The 18,231-nt window shown below is 30.5% G+C and overlaps 1 protein-coding gene across 1 annotated transcript; it reads right to left on the bottom strand.

Moving 5' to 3' along the window:
- Positions 1–421: 421 nt before the first annotated feature.
- LOC148626386 (uncharacterized) lies at positions 422–13,704 on the bottom strand. The gene is made up of 15 exons (XM_088570345.1): positions 13,578–13,704; positions 11,847–11,871; positions 10,700–10,744; positions 10,256–10,354; positions 8,770–8,880; positions 8,321–8,353; positions 7,404–7,670; positions 6,915–6,950; positions 5,998–6,264; positions 5,509–5,544; positions 4,591–4,857; positions 4,101–4,136; positions 3,173–3,448; positions 2,154–2,239; positions 422–635 (listed from the first exon to the last, which is right to left on the bottom strand). The coding sequence occupies exons 1-14, from the start codon at positions 13,641–13,643 to the stop codon at positions 2,166–2,168; spliced, it is 1,638 nt and encodes a 545-aa protein (XP_088426471.1). The 5' UTR covers positions 13,644–13,704; the 3' UTR covers positions 422–635; positions 2,154–2,165.
- Positions 13,705–18,231: the final 4,527 nt, after the last annotated feature.

Below are 18,231 nucleotides of genomic sequence, written 5' to 3'. Positions count from 1 at the left end.
TCTCGGGCTGACGGATTTGTTTAGTTCTATTATACGTGCAGTTAACATATGTTAAAATGTGTTAAAACTGATTTCCATGTATTCAGGGTTCATTTAAAATAAACATACTTTACAGTTCACACTGATTTACCTGTCCTTGTTTATTTCTTAACCTTCATGAACTTGTCCATCTGACTTCACCCATGAATGTCTCGTTTACTTAAGACTATGGCTTTAAAGATACAATTAACAAAAAAAGAGAAGTGTAGCTATCGAAGTAAAAGTAATGTAGTTTGGATCTATTAGCAGAATACCAATACCTTCTTAAATAAATATTTTAGAAAGTTAGTACTTTGGTTTGTGGTTTGTGTATGATTTTGTTGTATTCTAGGCTCTAATAATTATCTTTTCACTCCATAATAGCAATGGATATTGATTTAAGTTTACATGTTTGATATTTTATTAAAAGAACAAAAGTATAATACAGATATTCCGTTGATTTAACTAAATGTTTCTAAAAGAGTTTAGTGAAACAACACCATAAAGTACGGTTCTTGGTTAAAAGTTCATAAATTAGGTGTAAATTGTCCAGGAGTTGAAAGTCTAATAAAACAGTTTCCTCACATTGACGAATCGATAGGCAGTCTAGTGGTATTCTATGAAAATAGAAAAGAAAATAATAATTAAAATATAGAAATCACTTAGGTTCTTTTCATTATTGCGAAAACTGCAAAAACTCTAAAATTGGAAACATTAAAATGACAAATTATACTTTCTAGAAAAGCAGAGGACACTTACTCTACCGGTGCACCTGGTCCATGCTCCCAGTTTTTAGTGCTCATTTGCTTTTGTTATTTTGTATGTATGATTTTATTTACTTAATGTTCTTCGTTGTGTATGTCTGTTTTCCATATTTGGTCTTTGTCCCTGGATTACATTCTTTTGATTACCGCTATAAACTTGGTTCCCTTGATTATTCTTTCAAAGCACTTAATAGTTTCATAAGTCAGTGTGAATTAAATTAGATAAAATGAGCAATTCTGTTCAACTAAAATCATACCTGGAACAGGCCACTAAAGGTATAGACTTCTGCACCTAAAATTTCTAATTAAATTTGAAATTCGAAGTTACGATATTTCCACTAAGTCATTAAATATTTCTACATGTTATTTGTAGAAGCATATTAGATACTGTCAGAATGTTCATAAATACACCAAAAGTATAAATATATCTGAAGTATTAGGAATCTAATCGGTACTGGCAGCTTTCAAAAAGCAATACAAAAATCTGTGTTTCTACCGTAGATTTCATAGATTTGTTTAAGGTATCAAAACAAAACGATTGATTCTTTAGTTGTATTGAAAGATGGAGAGAATTATCTTCTCTATTATAAACCTTGTTAAGAAATGACATCTTTGAGGAGTTCGTGAGAGTTGTTCCAGATTACAAAGAGTAGTCAAGGGAACCAAGGTTATAGCGGTAATCAAAAGAATGTAATCCAGGGACAAAGACCAGACATTGAAAAACAGACATACACAACAAAGACCATAAAGTAACTAAAATCATACATACAAAGTAACAAAAGCAAATGAGCAACTCGGACTCCACTAAAAACTGAGAGCATGGACCAGGTGCACTGGTAGAGTAAGCGTCCTCTGCTTTTCTAGAAACACCCAAAACAATCTTAGGCTTCTTTTTGCACTCTGCTTTATATTCATTATGCAAATACAAGATAACTGAAGAATATGAGATATCTCATTTATGTATTTACTAAAAGGAAGTAAATCTGAAAGTTTGATCAATATGGATTACCTAAGAGCTTGGTTAGGTGTAGTTTCTTCTGTCATTTTTTTCAAATTTGATAAAAAAAAAAATGTTTGTGATCTAGAACCTCAGTTCTAAATAATCTTTTTTTTTTACGTTTCATGAAATATGAAACATAGTTTGGTTAAAAATCAAACTAATCCTCTTAAGCTACTTTCAAAGTGTTTTCTGTCCAGGTTTGATACTAGACCAAAAACTGAATGTTACTTGTATGAAATTAATTGAATTTTTGACCGTTTAAAAATGGACGTATATTACGTCACACGCCAAAATCAAAGTTTACAAAAGCTACCAATTGCCAAAAGAGGGGCTTAATATAAATGCAATTAAGACACTGGAAGATAACTTACCTTAGTTGTTGGTTAACGAGAAAGTTTAACTAAAGCTCTCAAGAGTACTCTCCTTAATTCAGCCCTGTTACCTTCTTCGCTTGATCCTGGAAATGTATATATATATATGTGGACTTATGTAAAATGTAGAAATTGAATCCGAATAAATTTGAATAATTTTAGATAACTATTTCAAAGGCTAATATTTTGATACAATATATTAAATAAAGGTTTATTACCTTCATTTCCTTTATATTAGGATATTATAAGGATACATGTAGTTCTAAACATATAAACGACATACAAATGAATTGGAGTCGTACTAATCCAAAGTCACACCAGGAGCTTTTAACAAATAGTTGTTTGTTTTGTATTTTTTCAATAAAGAAAATGTTAATTGTATTATAGTGAATATCGGCAAAAAATACCGACGCGTCTGCAGTGGAATAATTCAAATATGTAAAAATAAAAAAAAGTATGGTATAAAAGTGAAAACTGGAAAAAAGAGACCTAACTACACAAAGAAGAGAACCGTTAAATAGATTTTACATAAAAACTGAAGTTATCGGAAAAAAGAATTACACACGAAAAAACTAAAACAATAGCAATATGTACTCCAAACAAAAAGAAAACGTGAGTGACCTCAGGTTCTCTGGAAGAGTAATCATTCCCTGCTCCACCAGTAGTAAATGTCATGCGATCTCAATTATCACCGTGCCTAGCATTTGCATGATGTTTTTAAAAGAAAAGCAATGAGTCTCCGTGTAATTTCAATACAGTTCCGGCGTTTCCAAATAATAAATTTTATCAAAAAAGGTAATACTAAAACTCATGTCAAATGGCTACATCAATATGATTAATAAATGCAATAATGTCTGAATTTACAGTATTAATGTCGTGAATCCCCGAGATCAAAATATGGTTGAATTACTTTTTTCAATATATAAAAGTCAAACTAAGGACATGACAATTTAGAATATAAAGAAGATATCAAAAACACATTCAAAAGAATATTCAAATAAACATTGCTAACGTGTTACCATTGTTTCCTTCTGGCATTTCTCCCTCTGGTTTATCTCCTTCTGGCATTTCTCCTTCTGGTTTATCTCCTGTTTTTTCTCCTTCTGGTATTTGGGGTTTCTCTGCATCGTCATCATCCTCTAAACTTGCTGGTTTTCCTGTTTTCTGACTGCTGCTTTCATCACTTTCTTTTGCACCTTTGCCTCCTTTGGGCCCTTTCCTTCCCCTTCCTCCTTTTCTACCTTCTGATCCATCTTTTTCTTCTTGCACCATCTTATCCAAAGCACGGGCAAAGACTTTAAAACGAAATAACATATGTGTTAGATTCATTGAATTATTATTGAATCATTTATCATTTTGTTCATTTATATGTTTCGTAAACGCAGATTATATAATACTGAAAAATATTTTGTCTTGATATTTTCAAATTAACTTAGAAAAACTGTGTGCAATTCTAACTTCATTGATACACCCTCTCCCATTCGATAACATACACTTTTTAAACTTCCAGACTGATATGGCCCAGATCTTAAATAAGAGATACACATATAAAACATGTTATAAAGATTCTCTGTGAAAGTTTAACTTAATTCTATTCAGTGATGTAAAAGAAGTAATGGATAAGAGATGGCTACCTCTCTTTTCCCTAATGCATAAATGATAAAATTTACGTTTTGCTTGCTGAAACTGCACAGTTGAGTTCGATCAAAATCTAAAATGGGAATGTGTAATTAAAACTCTCTGAAAGATTTATCATATTCCCTCAGTGATAAGTAAGAAGTAACGGATATAGATTGGTACATCTTTGTATAATGGAAGAAAGGAAGGACGGACAACAGAATGGGCGGACATACGTTTTATTATATACCCCCACTTGCATGATAAGACATGTTTAAATATAACATTGAAATATAAGTCTTAATTTGTACCACCATAATCGATACTTACCTCTTGCTACTTCATCTAAACTGTCTTCTGGAGCTTCTGAAAAGTATATTTAATTGATTGATAGATGGACAACTGAATAGTCAACGGAATATTCAGGCTTAAGACATTTCAATCTTTTTCAAACCATGGAGCAAAAATTGATTAAATGTACATTGTATTACAATATTGCGATGGTTCTAATCATTGATACGAAAATGCGAATAGAACAGAGTCAAAATAATGTAAACTCGCAATAGGTAGAATTCAACAACACCATAGTTGGGTTTCCTTAATAAACCAATCATTTAAATTAGATATACTGACTAATTACAACATCGTTATGATGAGTATTCACAATGAAGTATGATTTTACATTATGAATACCTGCGCACATACCACTCTGAGAACACAATTTGGTTAAATTACTTTTTTAATCATTTAGAATATAAGGAGGATACAAAAAAACACACTTTAAAAACAATATCTCAACAAATATTGCAAACTTTTTTACCTTTGCTTCCTTCTGGCATTTCTCCCTCTGGTTTATCTCCTTCTGTTTTTTCTCCCTCTGGTCTTTGTGGTTTCTCTTCATTGTCATTTTCTTCTGAACTTACTGGTCTTTCAGTTTCCTGACTGCTGCTTTCGCCACTTCCTTTTAGTCTTTCACCTCCATTGGGTCTTCTTCCTCCTTTTCTTCCTCGCTCTCCCTCTTTGCTGCTGTTTTCTTCAGATCCATCTTTTTCTTCTTTAGCCATCTTATCCAAAGCACGGGCAAAGACTTTAAAACGAAATAACATATGTGTTAGATTCATTGAATAATTATTGAATCATTTATCATTTTCTTCATTTATATGTTTCGTAAACGCAGATTTATATAATACTGAAAAATATTTTGTCTTGATATTTTCAAATTAACTTAGAAAAACTGTGTGCAATTCTAACTTCATTGATACACCCTCTCCCATTCGATAACATACACTTTTTAAACTTCCAGACTGATATGGCCCAGATCTTAAATAAGAGATACACAAATAAAACATGTTATAAAGATTCTGTGAAAGTTTAACTTAATTCTATTCAGTGATGTAAAAGAAGTAATGGATAAGAGATGGCTACCTCTCTGTTCCCTAATGCATAAATGACAATTTTTACGTTTTGCTTGCTGAAACTGCACAGTTGAGTTCGATCAAAATCTAAAATGGGAATGTGTAATTAAAATTCTCTGAAAGATTTATCATATTCCCTTAGTGATAACGGAGAAGTAACGGATATAGATTGGTACATCTTTGTATAATGGAAGAAAGGAAGGACGGACAACAGAATGGGCGGACATACGTTTTATTATATACCCTCACTTGCATGATAAGACATGTTTTAATATAACATTGAAATATAAGTCTTAATTTGTACCACCATAATCGATACTTACCTCTTGCTACTTCATCTAAACTGTCTTCTGGAGCTTCTGAAAATTATATTTAATTGATTGATAGATGGACAACTGAATAGTCAACGGAATATTCAGGCTTAAGACATTTCAATCGTTTTCAAACCATGGAGCAAAAATTGATTAAATGTACATTGTATTACAATATTGCGATGGTTCTAATCATTGATACGAAAATGCGAATAGAACAGAGTCAAAATAATGTAAACTCGCAATAGGTAGAATTCAACAACACCATAGTTGGGTTTCCTTAATAAACCAATAATTTAAATTAGATATACTGACTAATTACAACATCGTTATGATGAGTATTCACAATGAAGTATGATTTTACATTATGAATACCTGCGCACATACCACTCTGAGAACACAATTTGGTTAAATTACTTTTTTAATCATTTAGAATATAAGGAGGATACAAAAAACACACTTTAAAAACAATATCTCAACAAATATTGCAAACTTTTTTACCTTTGCTTCCTTCTGGCATTTCTCCCTCTGGTTTATCTCCTTCTGTTTTTTCTCCCTCTGGTCTTTGTGGTTTCTCTTCATCGTCATTTTCTTCTGAACTTACTGGTCTTTCAGTTTCCTGACTGCTGCTTTCGCCACTTCCTTTTAGTCTTTCACCTCCATTGGGTTTTCTTCCTCCTTTTCTTCCTCGCTCTCCCTCTTTGCTGCTGTTTTCTTCAGATCCATCTTTTTCTTCTTTAGCCATCTTATCCAAAGCACGGGCAAAGACTTTAAAACGAAATAACATATGTGTTAGATTCATTGAATAATTATTGAATCATTTATCATTTTGTTCATTTATATGTTTCGTAAACGCAGATTATATAATACTGAAAAATATTTTGTCTTGATATTTTCAAATTAACTTAGAAAAACTGTGTGCAATTCTAACTTCATTGATACACCCTCTCCCATTCGATAACATACACTTTTTAAACTTCCAGAATGATATGGCCCAGATCTTAAATAAGAGATACACAAATAAAACATGTTATAAAGATTCTGTGAAAGTTTAACTTAATTCTATTCAGTGATGTAAAAGAAGTAATGGATAAGAGATGGCTACCTCTCTTTCCCCTAATGCATAAATGACAATTTTTACGTTTTGCTTGCTGAAACTGCACAGTTGAGTTCGATCAAAATCTAAAATGGGAATGTGTAATTAAAATTCTCTGAAAGATTTATCATATTCCCTTAGTGATAACGGAGAAGTAACGGATATATATTGGTACATCTTTGTATAATGGAAGAAAGGAAGGACGGACAACAGAATGGGCGGACATACGTTTTATTATATACCCCCACTTGCATGATAAGACATGTTTAAATATAACATTGAAATATAAGTCTTAATTTGTACCACCATAATCGATACTTACCTCTTGCTACTTCATCTAAACTGTCTTCTGGAGCTTCTGAAAAGTATATTTAATTGATTGATAGATGGACAACTGAATAGTCAACGGAATATTCAGGCTTAAGACATTTCAATCTTTTTCAAACCATGGAGCAAAAATTGATTAAATGTACATTGTATTACAATATTGCGATGGTTCTAATCATTGATACGAAAATGCGAATAGAACAGAGTCAAAATAATGTAAACTCGCAATAGGTAGAATTCAACAACACCATAGTTGGGTTTCCTTAATAAACCAATCATTTAAATTAGATATACTGACTAATTACAACATCGTTATGATGAGTATTCACAATGAAGTATGATTTTACATTATGAATACCTGCGCACATACCACTCTGAGAACACAATTTGGTTAAATTACTTTTTTAATCATTTAGAATATAAGGAGGATACAAAAAACACACTTTAAAAACAATATCTCAACAAATATTGCAAACTTTTTTACCTTTGCTTCCTTCTGGCATTTCTCCCTCTGGTTTATCTCCTTCTGTTTTTTCTCCTTCTGGTCTTTGTGGTTTCTCTTCATCATCATTTTCTCCTGAACTTACTGGTCTTCCAGTTTCCTGACTGCTGCTTTCGCCACTTCCTTTTGGTCTTTCACCTCCATTGGGTCTTCTTCCTCCTTTTCTTCCTCGCTCTCCCTCTTTGCTGCTGTTTTCTTCAGATCCATCTTTTTCTTCTTTAGCCATCTTATCCAGAGCACGGGCAAAGACTATGTAACGAAAATCAATTTCTTTTTTATTGATAGATTAGATTGATTTATACATTAATTCATTTATTTAGTCTTAATTATTTGTTTTCTTTCTTTATTTTTTCGTTGATAAAGCACTCAGTTCGTTTAGAAAAGTTTTCGTCTAAATCTTTCCATCTTCAAGGAGAAGGGTCGATAAAGGATCTTATTGGTCTTAAATTCAACTGAAAATTAATCAAAAAGTGTTGGGTGATTAATTTGTGAATTTGGAGACTTGCATCTATCACTAATAAGAAAAATAACATAAAGACTTCTGATAACTTGTGCAGTCAATCAATATTCATATTTTTAGTCAAATTTTGTTCTTTTGGGGCAATTTCTGGTCATAATTTTGTCAGGAAATGGTGTCCATACCTACGAAACAACTTCATATTTGGTGAATAAATTCATTAATACATAGTTTATGAAATGTGGAATTATAAAAGTTGTTCCTTGGTTGTGGACATAGTTTTCTGGATGCATATATGTCTTTTCTTCACTTCCATTTAGAAAACTGTCCAAATAAAAAAAACAGCTTGATATTTTCACATTTGATAAGCAATTTAATGATGAATGTCTTCACTTAATATTATGTTAAACGCTTCTCCGCCTTTTCGATAAAAATAACATACCTCTTACAAGGTCTTCCAATTTATTTTTTTCACCTGAAAAAAAATAAGTTAAAAACAATATTACTCATTATTAGTTGCTTTACTCCAAATGTTATCCATAGACCTACGAACACTTCTTGATAAAGTATATGTTATTATAAGTAATATTTTAAAGATAGCGTTTTTTTTCTTTAACAAATTATCAGTATTTGACAAATGATTCGTGATTTTTTGCTTATATTATGTTTGCAATAAGGTTTTTTTACGTGCTCTCAGTAATAGAATATTTTTTCTGTTTTTCCACTTGTTTCAAATAAAAATACATGCATGAAAAAGATAACCATGGAAAATTAAAAGGACAAATGTACATATCATATATTCCTCTATATATTGGTCACCGCACTGATTGATCCCTTCGTCGAGAAACAAAAAGAAATAATGAATTTACCACTTTGTTGGTTATATCGTACCGTCTTTTGGTTTGCATAAAGGTAAACCCAGTTCTTCTTCTTCTTCCGTCCTTGTTTCTAGGTCTTCAGCCTTGATACAGTCTTTAGGAGGTGGTCTTCGATGATTTTCTTCTGTAACAGAATGTTATGTTTTATCAGAGTTGTTTGAAATGATAGTACCAATATTAAATTCCATTACAAACAACAGCGAAATAACACAACGCTTTTCGTGGTTTGATTGTAAATATATTTATCAATAAGTTACGGAGCAGCGTATCAAATAACAAAAGAAGAAGAAATTCTGAAAAGAAAGGTTTTATATACTGAAATTACAAACTAAAAAAGACTTTTACATGCTATTGCATTAATTTATTTCATGAGGATTTTATTTCAGGTTTTTGATATGCATGTGTATTTCATGTCTCCTAATTAAAATGAAGTCTTAATTATAATGAAGTAATTTGTCTTTAAAATATATAATTATTTAAGTTATCATTACCCTTAAGAGACAATTTACTTTTTTCAATTGTCAGTGCTTATAAGAATTTCATGTTTTGCTTGTTTCATTATTTAAGAAAATTGTATTGTCATCATTTTAAGTAAATAAAATTCCAATTTTTTTTTTTTTTTTTTTTTTTTTTTTTTTTTTTGTCAATCGTCAATCACTGTGTCAAGTTATTCAACTCAAAAACAAGGCAAGCATTTTGGCATACAAAAACATAGTGTATAATGATTTTAACTAGAAATATTTTTTCATTGTCACATGCATTTATTCATATAATGATAGGAATAAAGTGTCATTTACGGATTTTATCATTTAGTAATATAGTATATAATTGTGATAATTATTTCCATTTGTTCATTATGTATTTTTACTACCGTTAAACTCTTATGCAACCCGCACTTTTCTAAATGGTATTACATTATTAACATTTCATATTACATAAACAACTTGACAATTATTGAGTTTGGTAATTGAATCCAAAATTACCAAAATTTATTTCTGCGTGTGTGCGTGTGCGTTCTCTGATTGTAAATATTAATAGTGTCAGTTAAAGAATCGAAGCGCAATGAAAATTAATTCATTTGTTTTTCCTTTTTCACATGCAGGAAATAATTCTACACTGCAGAAGTAGAATTATTTAAAAGTATAATTATTCATCAAAAGTTGCTTTACTCCAAATATTACCCCTAGACCTATGAACAGTAATATTTTTAAAATGAAAATTAGGAAAATGTTCCTTTAACAAATTATCAGATTGGTGATTTTTTTTTCTTATATTATATTTGCAATAAGGTTATTTTTACTTACTCTCAGTAATAGAATATTGTTTCCCAATTGTCCATAAACAAGTACATGTATGAAAGAGATAAAGGACATTGTACATGAAAAGTACATATTTATTTATTATATATTTCTCTATAGTATATCCTACATTGATTGGTCCTTTGGTCACGAAACAATAAAAAAAATAATGAATTTGTTACTTTGTTGGTTTTATCTTACCGTCTTTTGGTTTGCATAAAGGTAAATCCAGTTCTTCTTCTGTCCTTGTTTCTAAATCACCAGTCTTGATACAGTTTTTAGGGGGTGGTCTGCGACCTCCTGTAACAGGATTGACAAATGTCTATCTTATGAAAGAGTTTGAGATATTATTAATATATGTCTTCATTATACAGGTAATAAGGACAAGACTCACCATTAAGTCAGCAATTTTCTTAATGATTATTGTAAACATTTAACAACTTTTAGTTCTATTTAAATTGTTTTCAAATAAACAGCATTAGTTTTAAGTACGTTGTTATGCTGTGTACAAATGAGTTTTCAATGGAAACATAGGATTTAAAGTACAAAGTATATCTGGATTCTTAATGTGTTCATACTATGCAATATTTGATATTAATAGAAATATTTTTTGTAACTTTACAAATTCTGTCATATTTCCCTTACCTGATTCTTCTTGACTTCCGCTTTCAAAACTCCCACTTTCGATATCTGTTAAAAGCAGAGCACATCATGCAGCCAGTATTATATATTTGAATGTATAAGACTTTCAAATTGCATAACTTTTGAAGATAATAATTTCGATGGCTTTAGATATTACTTTCTACATCATTCCATACCTGTACATTTGATTTTATAATTGCAAATGGAATGGAGGTTAAGTTAAGTTCAGTCTCGCATCATGCAAAAAAATAATAAAGGGTAAAGACCAAAGTAACTGAAAGACAAAATTCTCGGTATTAGCCAAAGGAAGTCAAAAGAAAAGGCCATATCAGGCAAAAACCTGAAAATTGGAAACAACCACAATGAATCATCACTTATTAGCTGGCGGGAAGTTTGAGGACGAGTTTATTTCGATACTAAACCTACTATCAATGACCCTGCGAAAGATTTGCATATGTCGTCTGCATTTGACTTACTCACCGGTTAAACTTTAATGAAATGAATGACCATCCTTTGCATGCACTTTTGAATTAGTGATTAATATTTTTTTTATTTTCCGGAAATTCTAAATAGTATTATTGAGTTGCTTTCAAGTAATCTGACTTTGGAATATAGCCACGCCCCTATTCATAAAAACACTTCGATGATATCTCAATATATTAAAACATATTGTTTAGATAAACGACTTTTGGTCGGTAAACACTGTTCGTTTACAGCTTCCCTAAAAAAAATAGAGCTGTTAAACAAAGTAACTTTTACTAAATAGTCATATTTAGTCAATTAAATAACCAAACAAATGAAGAAAAATATAGCAAAATACAATGAAATTTGTAAGAATATTAATACTTAATAATTGAAACCTTTGGTTTGTATTTGCTAATTTGTTTACTGAAAACAGAAATACTTTACAAAAAGACAAATATGTCGTCATAACAAGCCACCCATCCTCCTGGGAGTCATTTTTTGGTAAGGAAACATCAAATGAATATGTGTACTTTTTTTGTTTTTTGGGTTTTTTTTTTGTTTTTTTTTTTTTGTTGTTGTTTTGTTTGTTTTTTGTTTTGTTTTGTTTTTTTTTTTTTTTAGTTATTACATTTATGACTTAATAAAAAATTATGCTATTGATTATTATGATATAGGTATAGCTTACCTAGTCTTCCGGGTCCTTTCCTCTTCTGTTAAATATAAAACAACATAATTTTAATAAGATGAAAATCATTTTGAGAAGTGGTTCGATATAGAACTAGAACAAATATAAAAGTCAAAATAAATTAATTTGATATTGTAATCTGAATTTTAAAATAATTTTGTTATACCGCAATGGATAAAACATATTGACACGCCCCTATTCAGTCAAATTTACGGCTACTTTTCTCATGTTTAAAAACAAAATATGTCATAAGAATTGGCTATGATAACAATATTGTCTATTGAAAAATAACATAAATTTTCCATGTGCATATTTTGTTTAATGCACTTCGCGCAATAAACACTATGCACATGGAAAATTTAGGTTATTTTTCAATAGACAAAATTTTTATTATTGCCATTTCTTAAACAACTTTTAAAACTGGTACTCATCATTAAAACGTTATTTGTATTTTAACTTTTAATGTCACAATCGAATATGTTTAATGTCTTAAATATCAATAATATTGTAAATCTTACGTACGGACGTTTAGTTTCAATGCAATCTTATAAAATTACACCTATCAGTTCACTGCATCAGTCCTTTCTATTTCGGCCATGATGACCTTTCTGATTAGACCTTTTTTTACCAATATTCAACTTCATTACTAACAACTTCGAAATAAGGCAACTATTTTCGTGGTTTTGACTTATTTAATTTAAGAATCAATATGTTTTCAATAAATTCTATGTAGCGTAATGAATAACAAAAGAAAAAGAAATTCTGACAAAAATGTTTTATATAGTGAAATTAGGAGACCATCCAAAACCCTCACATGCTATTGCAATAATTTGCTCCATGCGATTTTTATTTCATTTCAATGTATGTGATATACATGTGTATTGCATGTCTCTTGATTAAAATAAAGTCATTTGTCTGAAAAAGTGTAAAATTATTTAAGTTATGATTACCCTTTCTAAATGGTGTTGCATTATTGAGATTTCATATAATATAAACAACTTTACAAGTATTGAGTTTTCTAATTGAATCATAAATTACCAGATTTATTTCTGCGTGTGCGCGCGAGCATTCTCTGATAAGATGTAAATACTAGTAGGGCTACGTAGAGAGTCAAAACGCAATGAAAATTAGTTCCTTTTTTTTAAATAAGTCCAATATGTTACTTTGATACTACGAAAATATATTCATAAAAACTCAAAACTACACTACTGATCACTAAAAAATTGTGTATAAAGGTCTTGGTGATAATCTTTATACAAATATATCATCTTTCCTAATGAATCAAACAAACCCGACTTGTCTGACCCAAAATTATTTCAGATTTTATTAATCATATTTATCAAAGTTTGCAGAATCACTCATTTCAAAATACCTAAAACACCAAGCCTTCATTCGTTGTATAGCACATGGCAGACCATCTAGGTGATAGATTTGGCTACCTGTTTCCATAGTTTTGTTTCTGAGTACTTCTTGTGTACATGTAATAATCTTCCTTTATATTTGATTATAATACTGCAGATGCAGATTACTCCTTGAAACACGTGTACAGCATATCAATATATTTGATTAACAGTTTTGTTATTTCTAGAACTTGAATGCTATGAGTCTAAACAGGCGAAAGCGTGATAATATGATTAATTTACTATGTTATTATATTAAAATAATGCTTAGCATATATTCTTCATTGTAATAAAAATGATAAATGAAACAGATATGTAATTTTGTACTTACGAAATAAGGAAAGGCCTGTGCAAGACTGATAATGCCAACGAAAACTACTATCAATTTCGTATTCATTTCGGGTTTCAGTGTGCCGGTAGAGCTAAAGATGTCCCTATTTATACTTTTAAACCCGTCGCAGTAATTCATTAAGCTTTTCATATTTCATCACGATTTCATTTTTCTTTTATTTGAAAAATAAACTGATTTGACAATAATAAACTTCGTGACCGATCTACATTATTCAACTTGTAGGCTTTACTTTTTTAAATGTCCAAATTTCTACAACAACCTGTTTACCAATCTTTTGAAAATATACCACTATTTGTCTATACATTGTAGCCGCTATTGTCGGGCATTTTCAAATAAGTTTTGTATTGTTCATTATGGAACAACTTTACTTAAATTTTGTGCTGAGTTTTACTTTTCTTACTTTTTTTTGTATGAAGTTCTCTAGAAGCAACGCTGTTTACGGGGAGGGGTGTTTTTTTTTTAAATTTAATTTCTTTTTTCTTTTTTTGTATCTTTTCTTTTATTTATTTATTGGTTTTTTTTTTTTTGTTTTTTTTTTTTTGTATTGTTTTGCAAAAAAATTTGGTAAACAAAAGTTATTATATTTTTAAACCTGAGGTGATTATATATTCTAAATCAGATAAACGTCATTGCGAATACCGATGATACTTATTGATTATTTTAGATACCATATACCTATTGTTATTCGTGCAAGAAATACACTTGTACCAAAAAAGATATGCCAATGCATCTTTTTATGAAAATAAACTATTTAATGCAAGGGACGCCATAACCTTAAAACCATCACTATTATGAGCAAATGGAGACACAGTCAAATAGGATAAATTGAACTGATATTGTAAGCATTTTTGGAATTTCAAGCAACACCTAACGATGTGTTCAATCATGCCAGGCGTATGGCAACTGTAATGATGGCTTAAATTTGCACACGATGCAGGTCATTACGACTATGATTGTAAACTTAAAATATTTGATGTAACCGAAATTTTGTCTCTCTAAAAAGGTTTGCATTATTCAAAATATCGTGAATTTGGCTATTTATGATATTTTAAAGCCCTAACAAGAAATAACGAAGTTTTAAAAGTGGGAAGATTCGTAGAGGTAAAAAAAATTGCAAAACAATAAAAAGGATCCAAACAAAAATCCCAAAAGTAACTCATGGAAACGAACTGATCGGATCCACTGAAAATCTGAGAAGAACTAATGCACTCTGGAAGGTTGAGCAGTTCCAGTTTCTGACAAGAAATGCATCGTGCTGCTCAAGGAAGAAATTTGAGATTTTGAAATTTGTTGAAATTGAGCATTTTTCTTATTGAATTACAATTATATTTCAAGTATGAGACATAAACAACCCAATCTTAAAGGAGTGCACAGAGCAAACACATAGACAATATTATTGATATCAAAAGTCAGATAACAGTGTCTTTGACAGGGTAATCATTTTTTTTAAAATAGTATGTAGACCATTTCAAATAGCTTGACAACATTTGTTGTAAAGAAAAGATCTCATATACACAGAGCGAAATATGTGTTTTATGTTGTTTGTTTTCGTTTGTTTCGATTTGCTTTTGTAGTTTTAATTTTGGCATTATTTTCATGCATTTTGTTTTTCCACGCTACAAAAGATGTCTTTGTATAATGAAGATAAGTTTAAAACCATCTTCTTGTCATCACTGTTAGATTAATTATAAATCTATGTATTCATGTCTGTACATCATAATCATGATCTTCATTTAGTTATCAACACTAGTAATTGCACTTTGAAATATTCATTTTCGTGACATCACATCATGTTTTACGCGTACGTGTATTTACAATCGTTTAAATACCTATTCATGCCTTAATAAATATTGGGTTATTCGCTATAAGTGGTTGGGGTGGAAATGATTGAATGCATGTAATTTGACCTACATAATAACCTTTCAACAAGCGTGTCTCCTTTCCTTTCCTTTAAGACATATAGTCTTGTTTCAAATTGCCAACATTATGTTCTTATGATAGCAAACTATGCTGACACGTTTATATTAAATATTTGTCATTTGCATGTCTTCAATAGAAGATGCATGTCTTCCATATGTATATAAATGCGAATTAAAGTTTATATAATATCAACTAATGACATATTAATATTTACAAATTACTCAAAGTACTCACATCAGTGAAGAAAACGACTTATTACAAGATGCTGTTATCATTGTCAAGTATCACCATAATATTAGCTGCACATCTTTCATACAAATGGCAACAGTGTGAATATTTTGAATACGTAGGGAATATTAAGAAGATATTCTCAAGAGTGACGGACCGACGGACAGACTCGAGAAGCTACAAGAAGTGCTTTCACTCAGGAGACGCAAGTTAAAATACAGTATACACGGAAATGACAATTCATGTCTTGCTTTTACTTTCTTGGTTGTTGAGGTAAGACATCACCGATCAAAGCCTTTTTGGACAAAGTAACTGGTGCATTTTGAACGATTTTGAACAATACCAATAAATATTGTGTTCATATGTTCATCTTGAGCTAATGTCCAGGGTTCATAATGCTATGAAGCATTAATGTTCTTATCTTATTAATAAAGACTAGATGCTATTTGCTCGTTTTTTTTCCTGGTCTTTCGACTACCCCATACATTTAATGAGGAACTCAGCGCGGATACGTTCAAAAGCAGAGGACGCTTACTCTACCAATGCATTTGGTCCATGCTCCTTGATTTTCATAGGGTCCGTTGTGCTCATTTACTTTTGCTTATTTGTGCATGTTATTTAGGATAGTTTATGTACTTTGTTGTATCTGTTGTCATCATGAACTCGTGGATCGTTACGGTGTATCTATCTGCACCATGATTTATTCAACGGGTCATTGTTTTCCTTTCCTCTTTTGTCTACCCTGGACTTGACTTTTTATGAGCAACTCGCGGGTGTTTCTAGAAAAGCAGAGGACGCTTACCCTACCGGTGCACCTGGTCCATTCTCCCACTTTTTAGGGGAGTCCGAGTTCCTCATTTGCCTTTGTTACTTTGTATATATGATTTTGGTTACTTTGTTCTTTGTTGTGTATGTCTGTTTTCCATGTCGGGTCTTTGTCCCTGGATTACATTCTTTTGATTATCGCTATAACCTTGGTTCCCTTGATTACTCTTCCCTTGTATAATTTTCTCCTTAGAATATTGGTTCTTTTGATTTCTCTTTAACAAATGAAGTAAAACGTGTAAAACATGAAGTTTTGCACATATCATCAACTTTTTATTTCGGCCTTGACATAAAACAGAGGTTTTCAGAAGACAGAAAATCTGTCAGCATATACTTTTGGGTTTTTTTTAAATTGATACTATGCTTATGAATTGTTTTTATTATCTCCATTGCCAACTGGTAAGATATTTCATTGTTTTCTGATAATCTGACATTTCCAGAGAAAATATTTTAAAGGAACATTACATAACATGTTTTTTTTTTTAATTGGCAAAATGATATAATCAAATAAATGTGATTATGTTGTCATTTTTCTTCTACCAAAACACTCTGTTAATTTAAGAGGTATCTTCTTGTTCATATAATAACAAAAATACTATAAAGTAAGACGATACTCATTATGCAACATTTGACAATAAAAGTACCTTTTAACCAAACAATACAACTTTTAATTTTAAATAAGTATTGTAGGGGCTCTAACATTCTTCCAAATAATAAAATCATGATAATTTACTACTTTTAAAAAAGTGATGAAAGGGTATTTAAATATAGGTATTAATAAAGAATATACCAGACCGAATTTTCCAAGGTTTGAATTTACATGTGTTTTAACTTTAACACACTGAACTTAATTGCTCGTCTGTCGGTGCTAATGCAGCGTTACTTTTACCATTGAAATAAATCATTTCAAAGAGTGAGTTACATGACAATCGATGAACTGTGCCTAGTGAAATTTTAACTCAGTCTTATGCTGATAATAGGATAGTTGATTAAAATGAGTGAATAACTAAAATATGGTCACGTTAGCCGCAGAACACTTAAATTTTGTGTGACTGTGTGACGAACTTGTTTCGAGCACTAGTAAAATCTTTCTGTATTTTGGCACGCGAGATAATTTTTTTTGTTATACACGATAACCAAATGATTATCCTATTTATGATATAGATTTCCACCATAATTGTTTGCTATTTTCAACATCAATTTTAAATTTTGTAATCGGTGGATTTTGACGGTTTAGAGAGAGACAGTCCGAGGGTGAAATAACTGAATCTTTTTCACATTGTGAATTATCGATTTTTTACACAGGAAACATTCGATAAATCAGTGCTATCTTTATGATAAGTTGTTCTCTATAAGCAGTTCTGTTCAAACACGTTTGTTACCTGCATTTGAAATAAAGCTCAATTCAATTTTAATTTAACCATGATTTTACGATGATGGCAGTTATTTCATTTACTCTTTCTCATAAGAAACCAACAGAAGTTAATTTGAATGGTTAACATAAAACTTTTCATACAGTAAAATTATAGATATTGAAGCATATTGTTGAAGTCTACATATAACACAATAAAGTTAAAATCAAGTTATCTACTTGTGTGGACAATAACTTTTAAACAACTCTAAGTTTGAGTTTGACAAACATATGTCTCATATGTTACAC

The sequence above is a fragment of the Perna viridis genome, chromosome 2 (genome assembly GCF_037379345.1).
Source record: "Perna viridis isolate PV_CMFRI_1.1 ecotype Kerala chromosome 2, ASM3737934v1, whole genome shotgun sequence".
In the NCBI taxonomy this organism is placed as follows: Eukaryota; Metazoa; Mollusca; class Bivalvia; order Mytilida; family Mytilidae; genus Perna; species Perna viridis.
Note: the sequence above shows the minus strand (reverse complement) of the source record. Positions and strands in the feature narration are given on the sequence as shown.